We start from the raw sequence: 18,624 nt of genomic DNA on the forward strand, positions 1-18,624 counted from the left end.
AGAACTACTTGTGTGGTAACAGGTGCAAATGTTAAAGGTCTATTGTTGATTTTGTGTTTATTGCAGTATGTATGGTGGATCAAAAATTTGTATGGGAAAATGGTCAATTCAGCACTTTTTTGAAAAAAACACAGAAATTTTCCCAAAAGACCAATTGCCATGGAAAGTTGCCAAAACGATTTTTCGATTGCATTTTGATTTTTTTTTTCAAAAATCCCAAAATCGTGGATTTGAGAAACAGTTTTTGTTTTTTTGTTTTTGTGGCATATTTCTAAAGTGAGGTGCAGACGTGCATACATGACTAAAAAGTGATATAATTACAAGCTACGTAGCTTTAATATGACCAGCTAGCAGAGATGTTGGTTTGTTCTGGATGTTAATGGTTAGGTTCTACATTGGTTGTTGTTGTGTCTGTTTGTTTTGAGTGGTTGTTATTGTTAGTGTTATTGGTTGCTTGAACTGGCGGTACTACTACTGGACGGTACTGGGTTAGTATAGGTATTTTGAGGCCAAAATACATGTGTTTTTGAACCCATTTAATTGTAGAGTAGGTTTTTCTGTTACTTGGTGTGTTTATTTGGGTGGATATCATTGATTATGATGGTTTTATTGAGATTTCTTTATTTGGATATTTGTATAGTGGATTTTGGCGTTACGGCCACATTTTCACGTGACTATATTCTGTAATTAAGTATGTAAACTTTCTAATTATTTAATTCGATCATATAATGGTTTAAGTGACAATAGCAGCACATCATATGCTCTAGCGATCATACTACTAGTAATCAAGTACAAATTTGTTCAAAAACAGGCTACAACTGTGCAATTTGTCATCTGGTCACGTGACTGAATTTTGAAACGGATATAATTGAACAACATTATATGAAACCAATATGGATAGAATCGGTATTTACACTCTTTAGCTTCTTAAGTTTTTATTAATGTATATTTCCTGTTCATATTTCACAAAAATATTTTTGTTTTTGAAATTTAAAGAATTTTAACGACGTACTTATCTGTATTTTATAAAACAAATAAAGGTATATCTATGTTTATTGAAAAAGTTCTGTTTTCGCCCTAAAAATACGTTCATTGTATAGAGAATTCACGTTTATAAAGATTAGAGATTTTTAATATATATATGATCTAACAAAGTGTGTGGAATAATGCTGCTTAAAAATGAGAATTTCGAGTGGATTTTTTTTTTCATTTTCTCATAGTTAATTTCGACCGCGAAAACGCGTGGTAAGAACTACACAATGAACAATAAGCACAATACACGGAGCTCAGTTGATATGCTGACCTATTGAAATTGGCACCATTATAATCTTTGGAAGCTGGAGATGACATTGATCTACATTGAATAACCTTTATTTTTGAAATTGACAAATTAACACGCGAAAACTAAACCTATACACAGTTAAGTATGGGACAAGCTTCGTGTTTGTTCAAATTTTACCCAAATGTTTTCAATCAGGGACTCTTTTTAAAGCCTAGAGACCGTAGAATTCAATGGTGCTAATTATTAGTTGCGATTGATCACGATTATATAGCTGTTTCCTTTTGTTTTAGTTAATGTTGTTCTTATGCATAAGACGCGTTTTTAAATTTCTATGTACATGTAAACAAGTAAGTTCACCACCAAAACAACCATGGCAACGCAATAAAAACCAAGGCAACGCAGTAACAAACAACCACGTCGACCAATAGAAATGGATAACAATAGGAAGAGCATGCACAAGAAACATTCCAAGGATATGTAATTGAATAATTAAAGGACATCATTTCCACTTTTCTTCCTTTCTTCTTTTGTTTCTTTCATAACAGATGTTGAATAAGGCAAAACAATTGAACAAAACAACAAAGTAGGCTCTGCTCTATAATAGTCCTTTCTTAGGGATAATACTAACCTAGTGACCAGGGATAATGAGGTGGATGTATGCTTCAAAGTGGTAGCTGTAACAGTATAATAACGGTATGTCAAGTTAAGACTAATACTAACAGCTCTTTCAGTCTAGGTTGTTCATTAAGAATTGGTGTAGTTGACTGACTTGAGGTGGTTGATTCTATGTGGTGATAGCTTGGGCTTTCAGAAAATAATATAACTGGGTAAGCATTACTTGAGTCTTATAACAACAACATTCTGACTATTAAAAGTCTGTGAATAATTTGATCTGATAACAAACTATATGGTACTAGTAAAGATTTGATTGGTATTGATATGATTCCATTAATTGAAACTTTAAGCTGAGTATTGATCAATTATATTTGAGGTTTTGATGAAGAATGGGAACCTGTTGATTGGGGTTTCAAGCGGGTCTTAGGTTTGTGTGTTTTCTTTCAACATTGACATGCCAACTAGTAGCTTTAGAAGAGTTTGATGCTTAAAACCAAAGTCAACCAACTTCTTTAGTTAAATAGTTTAGAAAGGATTTGATTCCTTTCCTTTGCAAATATCAATTTTATGAATAATAAATTGCATGATTTCGTTTCAGCATAGTGTTTACAACGCTCATTTTGCACAATCCAGGTTCTGACTTCTTACTTCTGCGATATAGCTTTTGGAAAACCCATATCAGTTAAATTAGTTTACATGACTGGGTCCGGTTACCTATTTTGTTCTTGAACACTAACTAAACACACTGTTCAATGTTTTTTCCACAAAATTTTCTCTAATACTTGATGATAATTTTCTTTAACGTTATTGAAATATTCACAGAGCTGATCAGATCAGACGTTTGTACTGTATTCAAAATGTATCTGAGTCCGGTACAAGATCAGGTTGAACAATCCATTACTACTGTGCTCAACTTCCAGAATCCACACGTAGTAATTGGAATTCCAACGGAGTTTCTCCTACTTCCAAGACCACCACTACTGACTAGTCCAATATGATGGATATGAAAGGAAAACTTAAACACAAAGTAAAAGCGGTGCAGAATCAAAAGACTAGACCAACAAGCAACATGAATATCTCAATTACTGAACTTTACTTTAATGTTCGTATTGTTGAGCCAGTGGTGATCAAAGGTTATCGCGGTCATCAACCTACAATAGTAATATGCGACAGTGTCACAATCGAGATGCGGCTAAACATGGAGGTCCCTTTAAATGACAGCCACGGCAATAGCCAGAAAGTGCAGCCAAATACTACGTGTAACGTTTCTAGTTTCATCATAGCAATTGCTACTGCTATAACCCACTAGTTCCACCAGGGCACTTATCTTATTCAATCAACATTCTTGTCAAGGAAGCCTCAAGCCTCAACTTGCTCAACAACTTTGGAAGCAGCCAGTTATTTTTGTTTGAAATGGAGAATCTTTGAAACATGAGGTATATTGTAGAGATTAAGCCTGATCCTTATAACCTACTGATAAAATATTGGCTACACTGTGTGGGATATCTATCACAGAACTCTTGATAAATCCGGGGTAGTATACGCTACAAAGAGTATCAATAGACTACAACAGCTCCCCCACGTCGAGCGGTCCCTCTGCTCTTGGCTCGGTGCTCGCAGCCCCCACGGCCTCCCAGAGACAACCTGCCCATAGTTAAGTTCGTATTTAAACAACCACTTCTCCACTTGCCCCAGAGCTCAAGTGACCCTTTGGCGAATTCCCTCACGCCCATTTTCTCATGGCAGTTGCTGGTGGACCCTTGGTGGTGCTGGGATGTCCTCGTGTAACTTTGATGACTTGGTAGCCTCTTGTTGCCAAAACAAGCACTGTAACTAAATCTCAAAGACTAGACCTTCCACAATTGTACCCTCATCAACTCTACAGATATGGTTCCTTGATATATTAATTTCTGGGGTAAAAAAAACTGAACTCCTTGATATAAATACTCTCAACTTCCCATCTTTATCTCCATAGCTGATCATTATCCAAAGTATTCTAACTCACCAATACGAACTATTCATCATGACAGACGACTATGAGAACCAAACGGTTGGTCAATACATCAGAAGTCGTATTCCTTCACTCTTCCAATTACCAAACACTTCATTGAAAACTCTGAATCCAATCCCAGCTTTCAGAGCAATGTCAAGATCTGATTGGAACTTCTTTATGATGGGTTATATGGCATGGACCATCGATGCTTTTGATTTTTTTTGTGTCTCTTCTGCTGCTTCAGCTATCGCTACTTCTTTAAAAGTTTCAATCACTGATATAACATGGGGTATTACACTTGTTTTAATGTTCAGATCATTGGGTGCCGTTATTTTCGGTTTCATTTCTGATACTTATGGAAGAAAACCTGCATATTTAATGTGTGCTGGATTATTTGTTGTTATCGAAATTGGAACAGGGTTTGTTAAAACGTATGCTCAGTTTTTAGGTGTACGGGCAGGTGAGTATATTCGTTTTTTTTGTTCCATGTTGATTGCGGATTTAATGCTCGGAGATTATATTTGGATGATCTTTTTTCCAACATTAAAACCATGATCATCAATCAATATTTAACTTGAAGGATGTAACAGAGAACTAACTTTACAAAAATAGTATTTGGTTTGGCAATGGGAGGAATGTATGGTTCAGCATCTGCCACGGCTCTTGAAGGTGCTCCAGCTATTTCTAGATCAGTTTTAAGTGGAATTTTCCTTCCAGGTTACAATTTGGGGTATATCTTTGCCATTGTCTTTTTCCGTGCATTTGAATTCACTACACATGGCTGGAGAGCATTGTTTTGGTTTAGTGCTGCTCCACCTGCAATCTTATTTGTTTGGAGATTATGTTTCCCTGAATCACAATTTTTCATTGAACATAAAAGATTGAAAAAGGAACAAGCCATGCAAGAAGGTAATCATGAAAGAGCTGATTCTGCTTTCAAGCAATTTCTTCATGATTTGAAAATGGCCATGAAAAAGCATTGGTTATTATTTGTTTTCTTAATCTTTTTAATGAGTGGTATGAATTTTAGTTCTCATGGTTCTCAAGATTTGTTCCCAACAATGTTGACAAAGCAAATTGGATTGAGTGCTGATCAAAGAACTGTTACTATGGTTGTTGTTAATTTGGGTGCTATGTGCGGAGGTTTAATCATGGGTCAAGTTTCTGAAATAACTGGTAGAAGATTAGCATTGGTTATTTGTTGTGTTATAGCTGGTGCTTTGATCTATCCAACTTTTTTCGCAAAATCTCAATCTCAAATCATGGCTTCAGGGTTCTTCATGCAAGCGTGTATTATGGGTTCATGGGGGATTTTACCAATCCATTTGATTGAATTGTCACCTCCAGAATTTAGATCTCTTTTCGGTGGGTTGGCTTATCAATTGGGTAATTTGGTTTCAAGTGCTTCTTCAACTATTGAAGCTGATGCAACAGAAAAATTCCCATTACCTGAAATCGGACCTGGTGTTCACGATTATGGTAAAGTCATGGCTCTATTTATGACTGGTGTTTTGATTTTCTTATTGATTTGTGTTCTTGTTGGTCCTGAAAGATTCCATAGAGACTTGTCTGCTGGTGCTGAAGATCGTGCTAAAGAAAATGCTGAAGAATATGAACAACAAACATTTGACAGTTCTGATGAACGTAATATTAGCACTTCAATGCTTGAGATTGATCAAGAGAAACCAACAGCTCATCATAGAGAACATCATGGCCAATATTATAAGGGTAATGATGTTTGAGACTAAGATATTCTACAGGTGCAAGATACCACTGCTGGTTCGGTGTTGATTTGTTTGCTAATATTTTTTAAATATACGTGATTTTTTGACTTTAAAACTAGATTAGTACTTTCATGGAACTGAATCCGAATACTATTTGGAATTAATATTTTTTTACCAGAGTACAAATCTTTTTACAATTTGATATAGTGTAAAGAAAACATAAGGTAGAGAGCCCTTTGGATCCTACAAGCTTTGGCACAATGCTCATTAAACTCGTCGATTTCATCTCAAATGTATTCAACTTAATATCGATCTTTTCCAAATCTCTTTCAATGCCTTGTTGAAAATTTCAACGTTATAATCAACCACAGCCATCGTGGTATCCACATCTGAATCCTTAATTAAGGCCACTAGGGCCAACCCTCTGATCATTGTATGGAAAGTCAAAATATACCCGTTTTGTAAAACAGATGAACATTTTAATGGTTGGTTAGATATTTTGTTTTCATATAAATCATTTAAATCCACAGTAACATCAATAAATTCAGCACAAACTTCATAAGTTTGCAAATCAACAGGTGAAGAATCTGTTGCAACATAAATCTTTGAATTTATATCAAACAAAAAGGATTTTTCAATTTTAGAATGTTGAACAAGATTATCCAACAGATTCTCTAAAGATGGTAATTCATATATCAATTTTTGAACTATTCTTGAAAATGCTTCATATATGGAATGGTCAAAAATGGAAGTTAAATGGAATGAAACTTGAACACCTTCAATTCCCAAATCTAATAATTCATCACCAATTCTTTGCATAATATCTCTTTGGGTATCCAATCTAAAATCTTCACTAAGTCCATCAACTTTATGTATTAAAACCTCAATATGGATTTCTGGGTTTACTTTATAGGCATACTCTATAATCATGGCTAAATTGGTCAATGCATTCAGATATTCATCTTGACTATCAATAACATACACTAATGCACCGACACTTTGGAATAATTTTTCACTATCATATGAAGGTTCGAAATAATTTAATTGACCAGGTAATTCCATAACAGCCAAATCAATCAACGAAGAATAATGCTCTGTGGTTGGCTTTGAGGTGGATTCTAAATACAGAGTGTCTAGAGGTTGCATGTTGTGGAATACCACTTTACATATTGATGATTTACCACCCCTATCAACAAGAATATTAGTACTCAGGTAATCAGAAACACAAGACTCTTTAAATAAGAGACGAATAGTATACAAACCTTCTAAGCCCCATAAGGAGGATTGTGGCACGTTCAGGATCATTTGATGGTTCTGCTATTATCTGTGGTTGCTCCATTGTTGTGATTTGATATTGAGTTCCTAGTTGTTTTACGGATTGTTTCGTTATTAACTCGATAGCTGATGAACTTGAGAGTTAAAATCGTTATAAAAAAAAACATCAAGAATTACATAATCATTTGCGTGCGATAACCAAATATTGAAAATCAAAAAAAAAAAAATCTTAACGAGTTTTCTCTTCAAAATAAAGATTCAATTTACAAGCCAAAGCCATGTCCCAAGATCCGTTTTCTCAGAAAAAGCAACAGGTATTGAAGGAGATAGCAACCACTCTTGGTGATGTTCCTGACTTGTCTCCAAAGGGATCCATCGATGAGCTATGTATTCCGATAATGAACTTGATCAATGCTCATCAAGACATGGTTACTACATCATCATGTTCAGGAAGAGTTAGTGTATTTGTCGAAGGAGTGAAAATCAAAGATGAATCTCATACCAAAATTGGTGGAAAAGGGGATGGTGGTCATTGGTTATATGTGTCGCATAATAAAAATGACATTGATAATTGGTTTCAAGATAAGTTTGAATACTCAAAAGTTCCATCTAACGAGTTAAACCATTTGAGCACTCGCTATATCCTGTTCAAGTTTGAACCATTAATCCTACATGTTAAGTGTAGGAATTTAGAAACAGCCTCTGCCCTATATACAACTGCGATGGGGTGTGGATTTAGAGAAAGTGGTATTGGTATCAATAATATAGTTGCAATCAGAATATCTTTGAAGCTAGATATACCCATCGGGTATTATAATGAAACCAATGATAAATATGTTGCATTTGTTGACGAAAATTATTTGAAAATCGTCACCCAATTATCACTTGATAGATTCAATGAAAATGAAAAGAGATTGAATATGCTTTACGATGCTATCTCCAAAATGGAAGTTCACGCAAAAACACCTTCAAATCAAGAGACAAAAGAGGAAAGAAGAGAGAGAAAGAGGAAAGAGGGACTAGAGAGACAGAAGCAAAAGCAACAAGCACAAGAACAACCTCTTGGTGAATGAATAAATGCATAGTTAACATTTTGTATTGTAGGCATTTTGCGGGTGACACATACGGCGTGCCCTTCACAATCTTTTTTTTTTGGAAACCATCGAATTGAAGAAAAAAAACTAAACCTAAAGTGACAAAATGAGCTGTTGAATCGTTGAAATTAATTGTGAACTTCAAGATGTCTGATAACACTGAAAAGTTACAAAACTTGTCAATTGACGAACAAAAACCGGAAGGTACAACAGCCCCAGAAGCTGCAACTGAACCAGTTATTTTAGGGTATGTCTCAAAGCTAAGAATTATAAGGGAACCAAATGACTAACCTAGTTATGCTTTTAGTGAAGATGGTCAACCACTTTCAAAGAAAGCTTTGAAAAAACTAGAAAAAGAAAAGGAAAAAGAACGTAAGAAGAAAGAAAGAGCTGATCAATTAGCCAAAGAACAAGCTGAAAAAGCTGCTAAAGCCGCCAATGATCCAGCTAAAGAAAACTATGGTAAATTACCATTAATTCAATCAACTTCAAGATCTGGAATTAAAAGAGTTAAATTTGAAGATTTATCAGCTGCAAATGATGGTGAGGAAGTTGTTTTCAGAGCAAGAGTTCATACTACTCGTCAACAAGGTGCCACTTTAGCTTTCTTAACTTTAAGACAACAATCTGAATTGATTCAAACCTTAGTTAAAGCCAATGGTGAATCAATTTCTAAACAAATGGTTAAATGGGCCGGATCAATCAACTTAGAATCCATTGTTGTTGTTCATGGTGTTGTTAAAAAAGTTGATGAATTGATCAAATCAGCTACTGTGCAAGATGCTGAAATTCACATCACCAAAATTTTCACTATTGTTGAAACTCCTCAACAATTACCAATCTTAATTGAAGATGCCACTAGATCCGATGCTGAAGCTGAAGCCGCCGGTTTACCAGTTGTTAATTTGGATACTAGATTAGATGCAAGAGTTATTGATTTGAGAACAACCACTAATCAAGCTATTTTCAAAATCCAAGCTGCTGTTACTTCATTATTCAAAGAATTTTTACAAAAGCGTAAATTTACTGAAATTCATTCTCCAAAATTATTAGGTGCTCCTTCAGAAGGTGGTGCTAATGTTTTTGAAGTTACTTATTTCAAAAATAAAGCTTATTTAGCTCAATCTCCTCAATTATATAAACAACAATTGATTGCTGCTGATTTCGAAAAAGTTTTTGAAGTTGCTCCAGTTTTCAGAGCTGAAAATTCAAATACTCATCGTCATATGACTGAATTTGTTGGTTTAGATTTAGAATTAGCATTTGAAGAACATTATCATGAAGTTTTAGATTTATTATCTGAATTATTTGTTTTCATCTTTAGTGAATTGAAAACTAGATATGCTAAGGAAATTGCTTTAGTTAGAAAACAGTATCCAGTTGAAGAATTTAAATTACCAAAAGATGGTAAAATGGTTCGTTTACATTTCAAAGAAGGTATTGAATTATTACGTACTAAAGGTGGTAGAACTGATATTGAAGAATTTGAAGATTTAAGTACAGAAGATGAAAAATTGTTGGGTAAATTGGTTCGTGAAGAATATGACACTGATTTTTATATTTTAGATAAATTCCCATTGGCTATTAGACCATTCTATACCATGCCAGATCCAGAAGATCCAAGATATTCCAACTCTTATGATTTTTTCATGAGAGGTGAAGAAATTTTATCAGGTGCTCAACGTATTCATGATCCTGAATTATTAGCTGAAAGAATGAAACATCATGGGTTAGATCCTAACCATGCAGGTTTGAAAGATTATGTTGATGCTTTCACTTATGGTTGTCCTCCACATGCTGGTGGTGGTATTGGTTTAGAACGTGTGGTTATGTTCTACTTGGACTTGAAGAATATCCGTCGTGCTTCATTATTCCCTCGTGATCCAAGAAGATTACGTCCATGAGTTTATCAGTATTTTTAGAAATATATGGCCTCCAATATCCGCGAAATGTAGGACTTTTATTTAGCCACTGCAAGACTCCAAATTCCCATTTCAGGCCATGGCAAACGCCGGTAATCAACTCTCCCGTATTCCACCTGGATCCAAGAACCTGACTCAATAAAATCATACAATTGTTCAACCATCAACTTTTCTTGATTGTTGTCTAGTGCGCCATTTTGCACCGGCTTTCCAATCCCACACGCTTAATTTTGACAAAGCCGCGTTTTCGCGAACAATTCAATCCCAAAACTTTTTTTTTCCGAGTGTTTGAGTTTTGACTTTGGCCCTTTTACATAGAAACCAAAGCTTTGGCGTTTAGGAACAAAACACATTTCCATCAGGGGAACTTTGAGTTAAATCACAATTGATTATAATCCCAGAGAACCAGAACAATTACGAGAGGTTGTATTGCAGGCTAATCAGCACAGTGTTGTTTTGGAATTTGAACATTCCCGCTAAAGGAAAAGAGAATTAGCTTAACCCCCTCAAGAGGACAAAGGTTACAATTGTTTACAAATCAGCAAATTACATTGGTATAAGAAGAGGTGTCGTTGCTGGTTGAAGACCCAGAATCATTGTTGACCATAACTTGTGTTTGGGTAAAAAAATGTCTTCGTCTGTTACACCTGATCCAGCAGTGGCCAATTCACCAGTCAAGAATAGTACTGATGAGTTGAGGGATTCTAGAGAATCAAGCGTCAAACAACAAACAAAACCAATTGATACAGTTTCAGTGATACATGAATACAGAAGTAACAAGACCAACATCTTGAATTTGTATCTGGGTGATACTGTTTATGTACTGAGCAAATCAGAATCAGGATGGTGGGAAGGTGTTATCTTTACAAATAATGGAACTCTTAGGGGCTGGTTCCCAAGTTCTTATACAAAAAGTTTGATGACAAGTTTTGAACAACAGCAACAACAACAGCAGCAACAGCAACAACCAACATTACTGTCAGTTTTGAAACAAAATCTCACTGATGAAATCAATAAACCAAGAAAAAATAGTAGTGTTAGTTTTGCCAGTTCAGAACATAGTAACCATTCAGAATCAAACGTAACACGGACTCAAAATTCATCCATTGTGGATAATCCTTCAAGATTACCTAGTGCTGATAATATCAATATCGTTAGTGCCCAAGAGGCTGAATCAATCTTTAACAGTACTGGTAGTTCAAATGTTCCAATATGGATTCCACAAGCAACATCAGAAGGACAAATCATTTATTACAATTCAGAATTAAATATTTATTGCAAAGAGCTGCCTTATATTGAGACCCCAGATATTGATGAAAGTACAAAGTTTTCAATCCCAACTAAAGATCAAGATCCTGCTCCTTTATCAACAGTGAATTTAAGTCAAGTTAATCAAGAAAGAACAAACATCAAGAGTAGACCTTCAGCTTTAAGTTATGAAAGAAAAGAAAGTACAAAATCAAAATCCTCTGTCCCATCCAACACAACAGTTCATCCATGGAATACTTCATTATATTGTCAGCCTGATCTATTTTATTATGACCCAACAGATATAAAAACTTGGTCCGGATTGAGAGATGCATTCATCTATTTTCTTCAATTAACAGTTGATGCTCTTCAAAAGAAAATTGGTGTTTTATACTATACTTATTTCAACATTGCTTCAAGATTAGGTGTCTTGATTAATTTAGCTACAAGATTAGCTCAACATGACTTGCAAAAATCCGGTTATCATAATAGAGTCCAAAGAAGATTGAAAAAAATTTCATCATCAATAGCTCAAGTTGGTATCAATGGTAATCTTTATTTAACTGCCTCTTCAACTGAAGGGTCAAATTCTTCATCTGGTTCAGCATCTGATCGGAATTTTTCAACAAGTACACAAGATACAATCAAACCATCAAGCTTTGTTGATAGTGATGGTTCAAATGGAACTTCAGATTTTAAAACTGTCAACTATTTGAATCAAGTTGAAACTGAAGTTGATGTTTTGAAAAAAAATGCCATATCTGTTGTTAAGGTTTTCATGCAAATATCTTCAAATCAATTTAATGATCAAAATTATTTACCTCAAGTTTATCCAAGATTTTTATCAGGTTTTTTTTCAGGTGGTAATTGGTCAAACCCCTTCGTACCAGAACCAAATGATCCATTTGCAGGTAAAGAAATTGCAAAATCTTTACATCATAAAAGGGTTCCAAAAACAATCTTGAATAAGGAAACTCTTGATAATTTGAATAATAGAAAAAACCAATTACAAGAATTATTGGAAGAAGTATTGGTGATTATGGAGAGTAAACCTAATACCCAATCAAGAAATGTTGAAATTTTATCCAAGATTTATAAAACTTTGGCGTATTCAACCAAATATATTGATTTAATTGAAGGGTTTGATTTTTCAGTTTTCTTAAGACCAAGAAGAAATTCAACTCCAATTGGTGATTTTGATCCTTCAAATATTGTTTATCCCATATTGACTGAATTTTTTGAATCAAAACAAGACTTGCGTGATATTTTTGTGACCATTATAATGGACTCTCAAAGTTTGACATTGCCAGATCCAACAGTTTTCAGATCAATCAAGGAAGATTCACTAGATTCTTCAAATAAATTTGCAAATGTGGAACCAGAAAAAACTGCAAAAGCCTTGGAAACAGAACTACAAAAACTAGATGTTGATAATTATGATGATATTTCTATCAATCCAGATAAGACATTGGGTAATTCTATTATCAAGAGTTTCAAATTGTTGGAAATATCTTTGATTCTTGTGCAACAGTTGGTTACTGAAAGAGAAGCTATTTTGAGTTATGCAACCAGAGTTATGAATGATGATTTTAATTATGAGATTTTGGTTTCGGAAAGAGAAGATAGTACATTGACAACTGATGAGTATGCCTTACCTGCAAGTAATACTGATAGACATGCTACAAAAGACGTACCATGGTATTTGGAAGCTGAAGAATATAATCTGATCTTTACAAACAATGATACCGTTAAAGGTGGTACCAGAGAAGCGTTGATTCAAAGATTAACTCATCATGATTTACTTGATGCTTCGTTCAACATGACATTTTTATTAACTTTCAGAAGTATGTTCAAAACAACAGATTTGATTAAACAGTTGATCAAAAGATTCAATATTCAACCACCAGAGAATTTAGCTTATGAAGAATATACCACTTGGGTTGAAAAAAAGTCATATCCAATAAAATTGAGGGTTGTTAACATTATGAAAACCTTGTTACAAAAATATTGGAATTCAAACTATAATGAGCCAGGTTTATATGACATTTGGAGTTCATTTGTTGATACCCTTGTGGAACAGAAATTCCCAAGTTCTGAACAATTATCAAAAGAATTGAAGGTTAAGTTGTTGGATGGAGAACCTAAATCAGTAGCTCCTGCTGAAGACAAAGAAGAAAAAGTGTTCAGCTCCAAAGTTAAAAAAATGAAAATTACTGACTTGGATTTCAATGAGTTTGCTAGACAATTGACCGTCAAAGAATTTGGATTATACACACAAATTACACAAATTGAATGCTTGGATAAAAGTTGGAATAGCAAGTATGGTTCATTAGGTGGGTTTACTCATATACAAAAATTTATTGCCAATTCAAATGATTTAACCAACTTTGTCTCAACAGAGGTTGTCAATCATAATGATATCAAAAAGAGAGTAACCATTATCAAGTATTTTGTTAATGTTGCTGAAAAATGTCGTTCTTTGAATAATTTCTCATCAATGACAGCTATTATCTCAGCTCTTTATTCATCACCAATTCACAGATTGAAGAAAACTTGGAAGTCTGTCCCAGAGAAAACTTTGACGCTAATGAATAAGATGAATGATTTAATGAATTCAACAAGAAACTTCAGTGAATACAGAGAACATTTAAGATTCATCCAAGATCAACCTTGTGTGCCATTCCTTGGTGTTTATTTATCAGATCTAACATTCACAACAAATGGTAATCCGGATCATTTACATGGTGATAATAAGTTGGTTAACTTTGCTAAGAGGTCAAAAACTGTTGAAATTTTAAGAGAAATATCAAGATATCAATCGTTGCCATATAATTTGAGAAAAAATGATGAATATCAAGACTATATTTCTTACCATTTATCCAACCTGATGACTATTGATGAACAATATAATAGGTCACTTGTTCTTGAACCAAGGGTTAGAGCTTCACAAGCCTTAAACGGAAAAGAAGGAAGTGTTTCTAGTAATACTTATGGACAAAAACCAGGATCTAGGTCAGCAAGAGTCTTTCAACATTTTGTTAACAGCTATTCTGTTTACGCCCCAGGATCATAATGGTATAGCATTTTTAATTAACTTAGTTTTATGATTTCTCGTAGCCAATAGCCGATATACTCTTCAATAGCCGATGATTACGTGAGCAAAACTTAGGCTCGCGAAATCTGATCGTGTTTTTTTTGGAAGTTTTGGATTACGTTACAGGAAGATCAAATAGTTATTTCAATCGTAAACAGCCGTTAGATCACAACAATCATATCCATTCTTTTGCTGCTAGTCAACCAATTCTGATTCTCAAGATCCTATAAACTTATAGATCAGTGATACTTTGTGGCAGAGCTCTTATCAGATCAGAATTATCAACAGATTAACTTAAAGTGAAGGTTTCTAGAAGCCATGTTCTCCAAGTTTAATCAATTGAGGCAGAACTTGACTGATGAATTGAGCAGAACAAGCTTAGACGAAAATGAGTCGCCTCGTCAGAAAACAAGCAAACCAATTGATGATGGTGACATCGACATCAACAGTACACCCGAAGCTGAAGAAACTGAATCCAAGGTTGAAATGACAACACTTCCTCCAGAGATTAAAGGAAAACTAAGAAAGTTTGCTAAATATGAAGCCAAATATCCACTTTTACTGGATGCTTATAAGAATGAAAAGTCTAAAAATGAACAGGTGATTAAATTTGAGAAGATTCTTCAGGAGAATACACCGTGCTCCAGTATACAGGAAGGAGAAGCCTTAGTTGAGTATCTTAATAGTTTAAGCTTGAAGAACACAATGTTGAATGAAGAATTGAGAAAAATCAGCAAAGCTAATACAGAGGAACAATCGGCCAAAGTTAAAGAACTTGAAGATAGAGTTTTTGAGTTACAACGTGAACTTGAAGAAAATCAACAACCAAAAGAAAGCTCAGCAAACGATGAGACGACTGTATCCGAGGAAAATGACGACCTTGTGAAAAGACAGGATCTTGAAAGAGCCGAAGCCAGAGTTGAAGAGTTGATGCATGAAGTTGAACAGCTCAAAAATGACAATGTGAAGCTCCACAATATTGTTTCTGATACAACCGAAACTGAAAGTTTGAAAAAAGAAAGTGAAAAAGCTTCTGTTGAATTGAATGAACAAGCACTGAAAATTTCATCACTTGAAAAAGAGCTGGACTCAAAAAGGGAATCTCTCAGTCAATTGTCAAATGAGAAGGAAGAGTTATCGAAGAACTTGTCAGAGTTTGAAAAAAAGTTGAGTGATCTCAATGAAACCAACGAAGATCTAAAGAAAAGTACAGCAGCTCTTGAGGTTCAGCTTGAGGGTAGTCAAGAAAAGCACAATAATGAAATAAAGAACTTAAATGCTAAGCTGGAAGAAAATAAATCTTCAGTTGAGGAGAAGTCAGCTGAAATTGAAAGGTTAACAAATGAATTGAAAACTTCTGATGAAAATACCATAGCTACTGAAGAGTCTGTGACTGAAGCTCAATCAACTGTATCAGCAAGTAAAAAGAATAAGAAGAAGAAGAAGAAAGGTGGTAAAAGTAGCAATCAACAGCAGCCTGAAACATCAGTCAAAGATACTGAGCAGTTACCAGCCAATGAAACATCAAGCGATGATACTGCCATCAGCTCTCTTCAGTCCAAATACGATACATTGTTGAAAGAGTTTGAAGATCTAAAATCCAAAAAGGAAGAATCAAATGGAGAATCGGGTGATGTTGTCAAGATCAAAGAAGAATTTGAACAATTGAAACAAGATTACGAAGCTTTACAAAAAGAGAATGAGAAGAGCAAGTCCAACTTGAAGATATCAAATGAAGAAATTGAGAGTATCAGAGATATGCTTAGAGACGTTGGTGATGATCTAGTGACTTCAAGAGACGAACTTAAAGAAATTAAAGAAAAATATGAGACATTGGTGAAAAGCTCAGAACAATCAAAGGAATGTTCAGGTAAAGAAGAAGATCTTGCAGAAAAGTTGAGCACAATAGAATCCCAAAAAGTTGAGTTAGAGGTTTTGAGAAAACAACATTCACAAGCCGTTACAGATTATGAAAAAGAAAAAGCTGAAAATAGAAAACTTGTTACAGTTACTCAGGATGAGAAGAAGGAGTTGGAGGGAAAAGTATCTGAACTAGAAAATAAAATATCAGAGCTGACTACTGGACATCAAAAATCATTGAAAGCTGTTGAAGATGAACTAGCAACATTGAAGAAAGAAAAGGAAATTCTAGAAAAACAAATTAAAGCATTGCACTCTGAGAAGTCTGAGTTCGCTACCAAAATAACAAAGTTTCAAGAAGAATTAAAAGATTTAACAAAATTGAGAAAATCGGAAACTTTTTTGAAAAAAGAATTAGATTCCGTTCAACTGAATTTGACTCATAAAGAAAAAACCATTGGATATTTTGAGAAACAAGTTAAGGACTATGAGATCAGTAAATGTCAATTATTGGATGAGATCAATAAATTGAGAGCTGCCAATAAAGATTTAGGATCTAAAATAAGCTTATTGAATGAACAAAGATCTAAATTGAATCAGGAAAAAGTTAAATTGAATGAATCATTGCGTGATATTAAAGTTGAACTAGATGAAAAGGTAGAGGAGAACAAAAGATTGACTGATAAAGCCGATGTTTTGCAAGATAAATATTCAGGGTTACAAGAGATGAAATCTACCTCAAATGATCAGATTGAATCAATAAAGAAGCAATGCGAAGAACTAAGCATCAATTCCAAAGAGGCTCGTCAAAGAGTTGAACAATTGGAGGAAGAGTTGAGTGAAAGTCGTGCAATGTTGCAAGAAAGAACACGTGAAGCAAGCACAATCAGAAGGCTTTTACTTGAAAGTGAAGAAAACCAAAGTTCAAAGATTAAAGAGTTGACATCTAGGGTTGAAATGTTAACTGAGGAAAAAGATAGACTGCAATCTGATAACACAATTGTATTGACTAGAAAACAAAGAGAACTAGAGGACGCTCAATTCAAGAACCAGGAACTAGAGAAAATCATAACTGGATGGGAGTCTAGAGAAGAAGGGTTGACTAAAGAGATTAAAGAATTGAAGAGCAGCACAAATAGATTAGAGTTGGAAAGAAGATCATCAACTTCAAGCTCAGATGAATTGACTAGTGTTATCTCAAAACTTAAAGATTCTCTAAGTGTTTCAGAAAAGAAGATCCGTGAATTTGAAAGTTTGAATCATGTTTTGAAAAAATTGAATGAAGAACTAACATTAAAATTGGATAGATTAACAAAAAATTATAAACTAGTTTCCTCACAATTGAACTCGTTGAAGGAAAAGTCAAAACAATCAACCTCTTCACCATCAGCAAATGCATCACCTATGGCATCACCAGTCTCAACAAGGTCAAATTCAGTTGTTTCTAATTTGAATTCAGTCTCTGAACATCAACAAGTTTCATCTTCAGGTAACTCAAATGGATCTATTGAAGAAAAAACAGCATATGTTAAAAATGTTTTATTAGGATTTTTGGAGCATAAAGATCAACGACAACAGTTACTACCAGTTATCTCGATGCTGTTACAATTGAATAAGGCTGACGAGAAAAGACTATTACTTGCGTTGAAATGATAGAACTATGGTAATATTATAAATGTTGATATGGCTAGAAGGTAGAATTACATCCTAACTGCCATTAATATTGACCAGCTGCATGTAATTAAAATTGAGAACGAATTAGAATTAAGTAAATTTCATTACAACGTCGATGAAATGGATGTAATTTGTAAGAGGTATTACGTGATATGGTTTAACGAATTATATAATTATATTGGCTTTCTGGACAGGCGGCCAAGTACATGCGATGCTAGTGTTATCTCGCTTTTGACGTGTTTTCTTATCTAAATGTGTCGTCGATCATGCTCAGGCACACAACTCTTCTAGACCCTGTGCTACAAATGCTTTAATGAAAGCTAACCGTCTAAAACGGAGAGTTGAGTAGAGTATATACCTTGTCTGTAGTGGGCTATACGTCTTTTGCTGGGCTGTGAGCAACTTTACACTGGGCCCAACAGCCAACAGCTAATGAACGAACTCAGCCCAGCCCCCAGTTCCGTTCCTTCTAGAGAAAAGCCACCCTGTGCGTGTATCGACCGTTTCCTGCCTGAGCAAAGTTGCCAAAATAACGACCACGTCAAACCATCATCATCACATTTTGGAAAAAAGCATCAGACTGACACTTTTCATTCTATTTACTGAACCTTTTACCACTTACAAACAAAGCCCTTCTCAAAGTATTTCAAAAGTATCAGAGTACACACGCTACACTGGTCCCCGATATAATACTCTTGCTTCTATTGCTGCCGCTGCTTCTGTTCGCTTTGAACGCCATTGGACACAAACACAGCTGATCAGATCACAATTCATAGTTATTGTTCGGTTTTTCTGGATTCCATCAAAAATTAACAAGTTTAGATAGTTGAAGTGGTATATCTT

At 34.6% G+C, this 18,624-nt stretch overlaps 6 protein-coding genes across 6 annotated transcripts; 5 read left to right on the top strand and 1 right to left on the bottom strand.

Moving 5' to 3' along the window:
• Positions 1 to 2,891: 2,891 nt before the first annotated feature.
• WICANDRAFT_85888 (uncharacterized protein) lies at positions 2,892 to 3,206 on the top strand (the record flags this gene model as incomplete). The annotated part of the gene is made up of 1 exon (XM_019185966.1): positions 2,892 to 3,206. One exon carries the CDS (start codon positions 2,892 to 2,894, stop codon positions 3,204 to 3,206), a length of 315 nt encoding a protein of 104 aa, XP_019037018.1.
• A 714-nt stretch (positions 3,207 to 3,920) lies between these two features.
• Positions 3,921 to 5,632, top strand: WICANDRAFT_34892 (uncharacterized protein; the record flags this gene model as incomplete). The annotated part of the gene is made up of 2 exons (XM_019182249.1): positions 3,921 to 4,350; positions 4,503 to 5,632. 2 exons carry the CDS (start codon positions 3,921 to 3,923, stop codon positions 5,630 to 5,632), a joined length of 1,560 nt encoding a protein of 519 aa, XP_019037019.1.
• A 279-nt stretch (positions 5,633 to 5,911) lies between these two features.
• On the bottom strand, positions 5,912 to 6,953 carry GTR2 (Gtr2p; the record flags this gene model as incomplete). The annotated part of the gene is made up of 2 exons (XM_019185967.1): positions 5,912 to 6,800; positions 6,877 to 6,953. The coding sequence occupies 2 exons, from the start codon at positions 6,951 to 6,953 to the stop codon at positions 5,912 to 5,914; spliced, it is 966 nt and encodes a 321-aa protein (XP_019037020.1).
• Positions 6,954 to 7,173: 220 nt separating this feature from the next.
• Positions 7,174 to 7,827, top strand: TYW3 (tRNA methyltransferase TYW3; the record flags this gene model as incomplete). The annotated part of the gene is made up of 1 exon (XM_019180915.1): positions 7,174 to 7,827. A coding segment is annotated over one exon (654 nt), but the record flags the coding sequence as incomplete, so codon positions are not given.
• Positions 7,828 to 8,129: 302 nt separating this feature from the next.
• On the top strand, positions 8,130 to 9,887 carry DPS1 (aspartate--tRNA ligase DPS1; the record flags this gene model as incomplete). Its single annotated transcript, XM_019183866.1, has 2 exons — positions 8,130 to 8,230; positions 8,291 to 9,887. The coding sequence occupies 2 exons, from the start codon at positions 8,130 to 8,132 to the stop codon at positions 9,885 to 9,887; spliced, it is 1,698 nt and encodes a 565-aa protein (XP_019037022.1).
• A 733-nt stretch (positions 9,888 to 10,620) lies between these two features.
• Positions 10,621 to 14,088, top strand: CDC25 (Ras family guanine nucleotide exchange factor CDC25; the record flags this gene model as incomplete). The annotated part of the gene is made up of 1 exon (XM_019180707.1): positions 10,621 to 14,088. A coding segment is annotated over one exon (3,468 nt), but the record flags the coding sequence as incomplete, so codon positions are not given.
• Positions 14,089 to 18,624: the final 4,536 nt, after the last annotated feature.

The sequence above is a fragment of the Wickerhamomyces anomalus genome, assembly GCF_001661255.1.
Source record: "Wickerhamomyces anomalus NRRL Y-366-8 unplaced genomic scaffold WICANscaffold_6, whole genome shotgun sequence".
NCBI classification, from domain to species: domain Eukaryota; kingdom Fungi; phylum Ascomycota; class Saccharomycetes; order Phaffomycetales; family Wickerhamomycetaceae; genus Hansenula; species Hansenula anomala.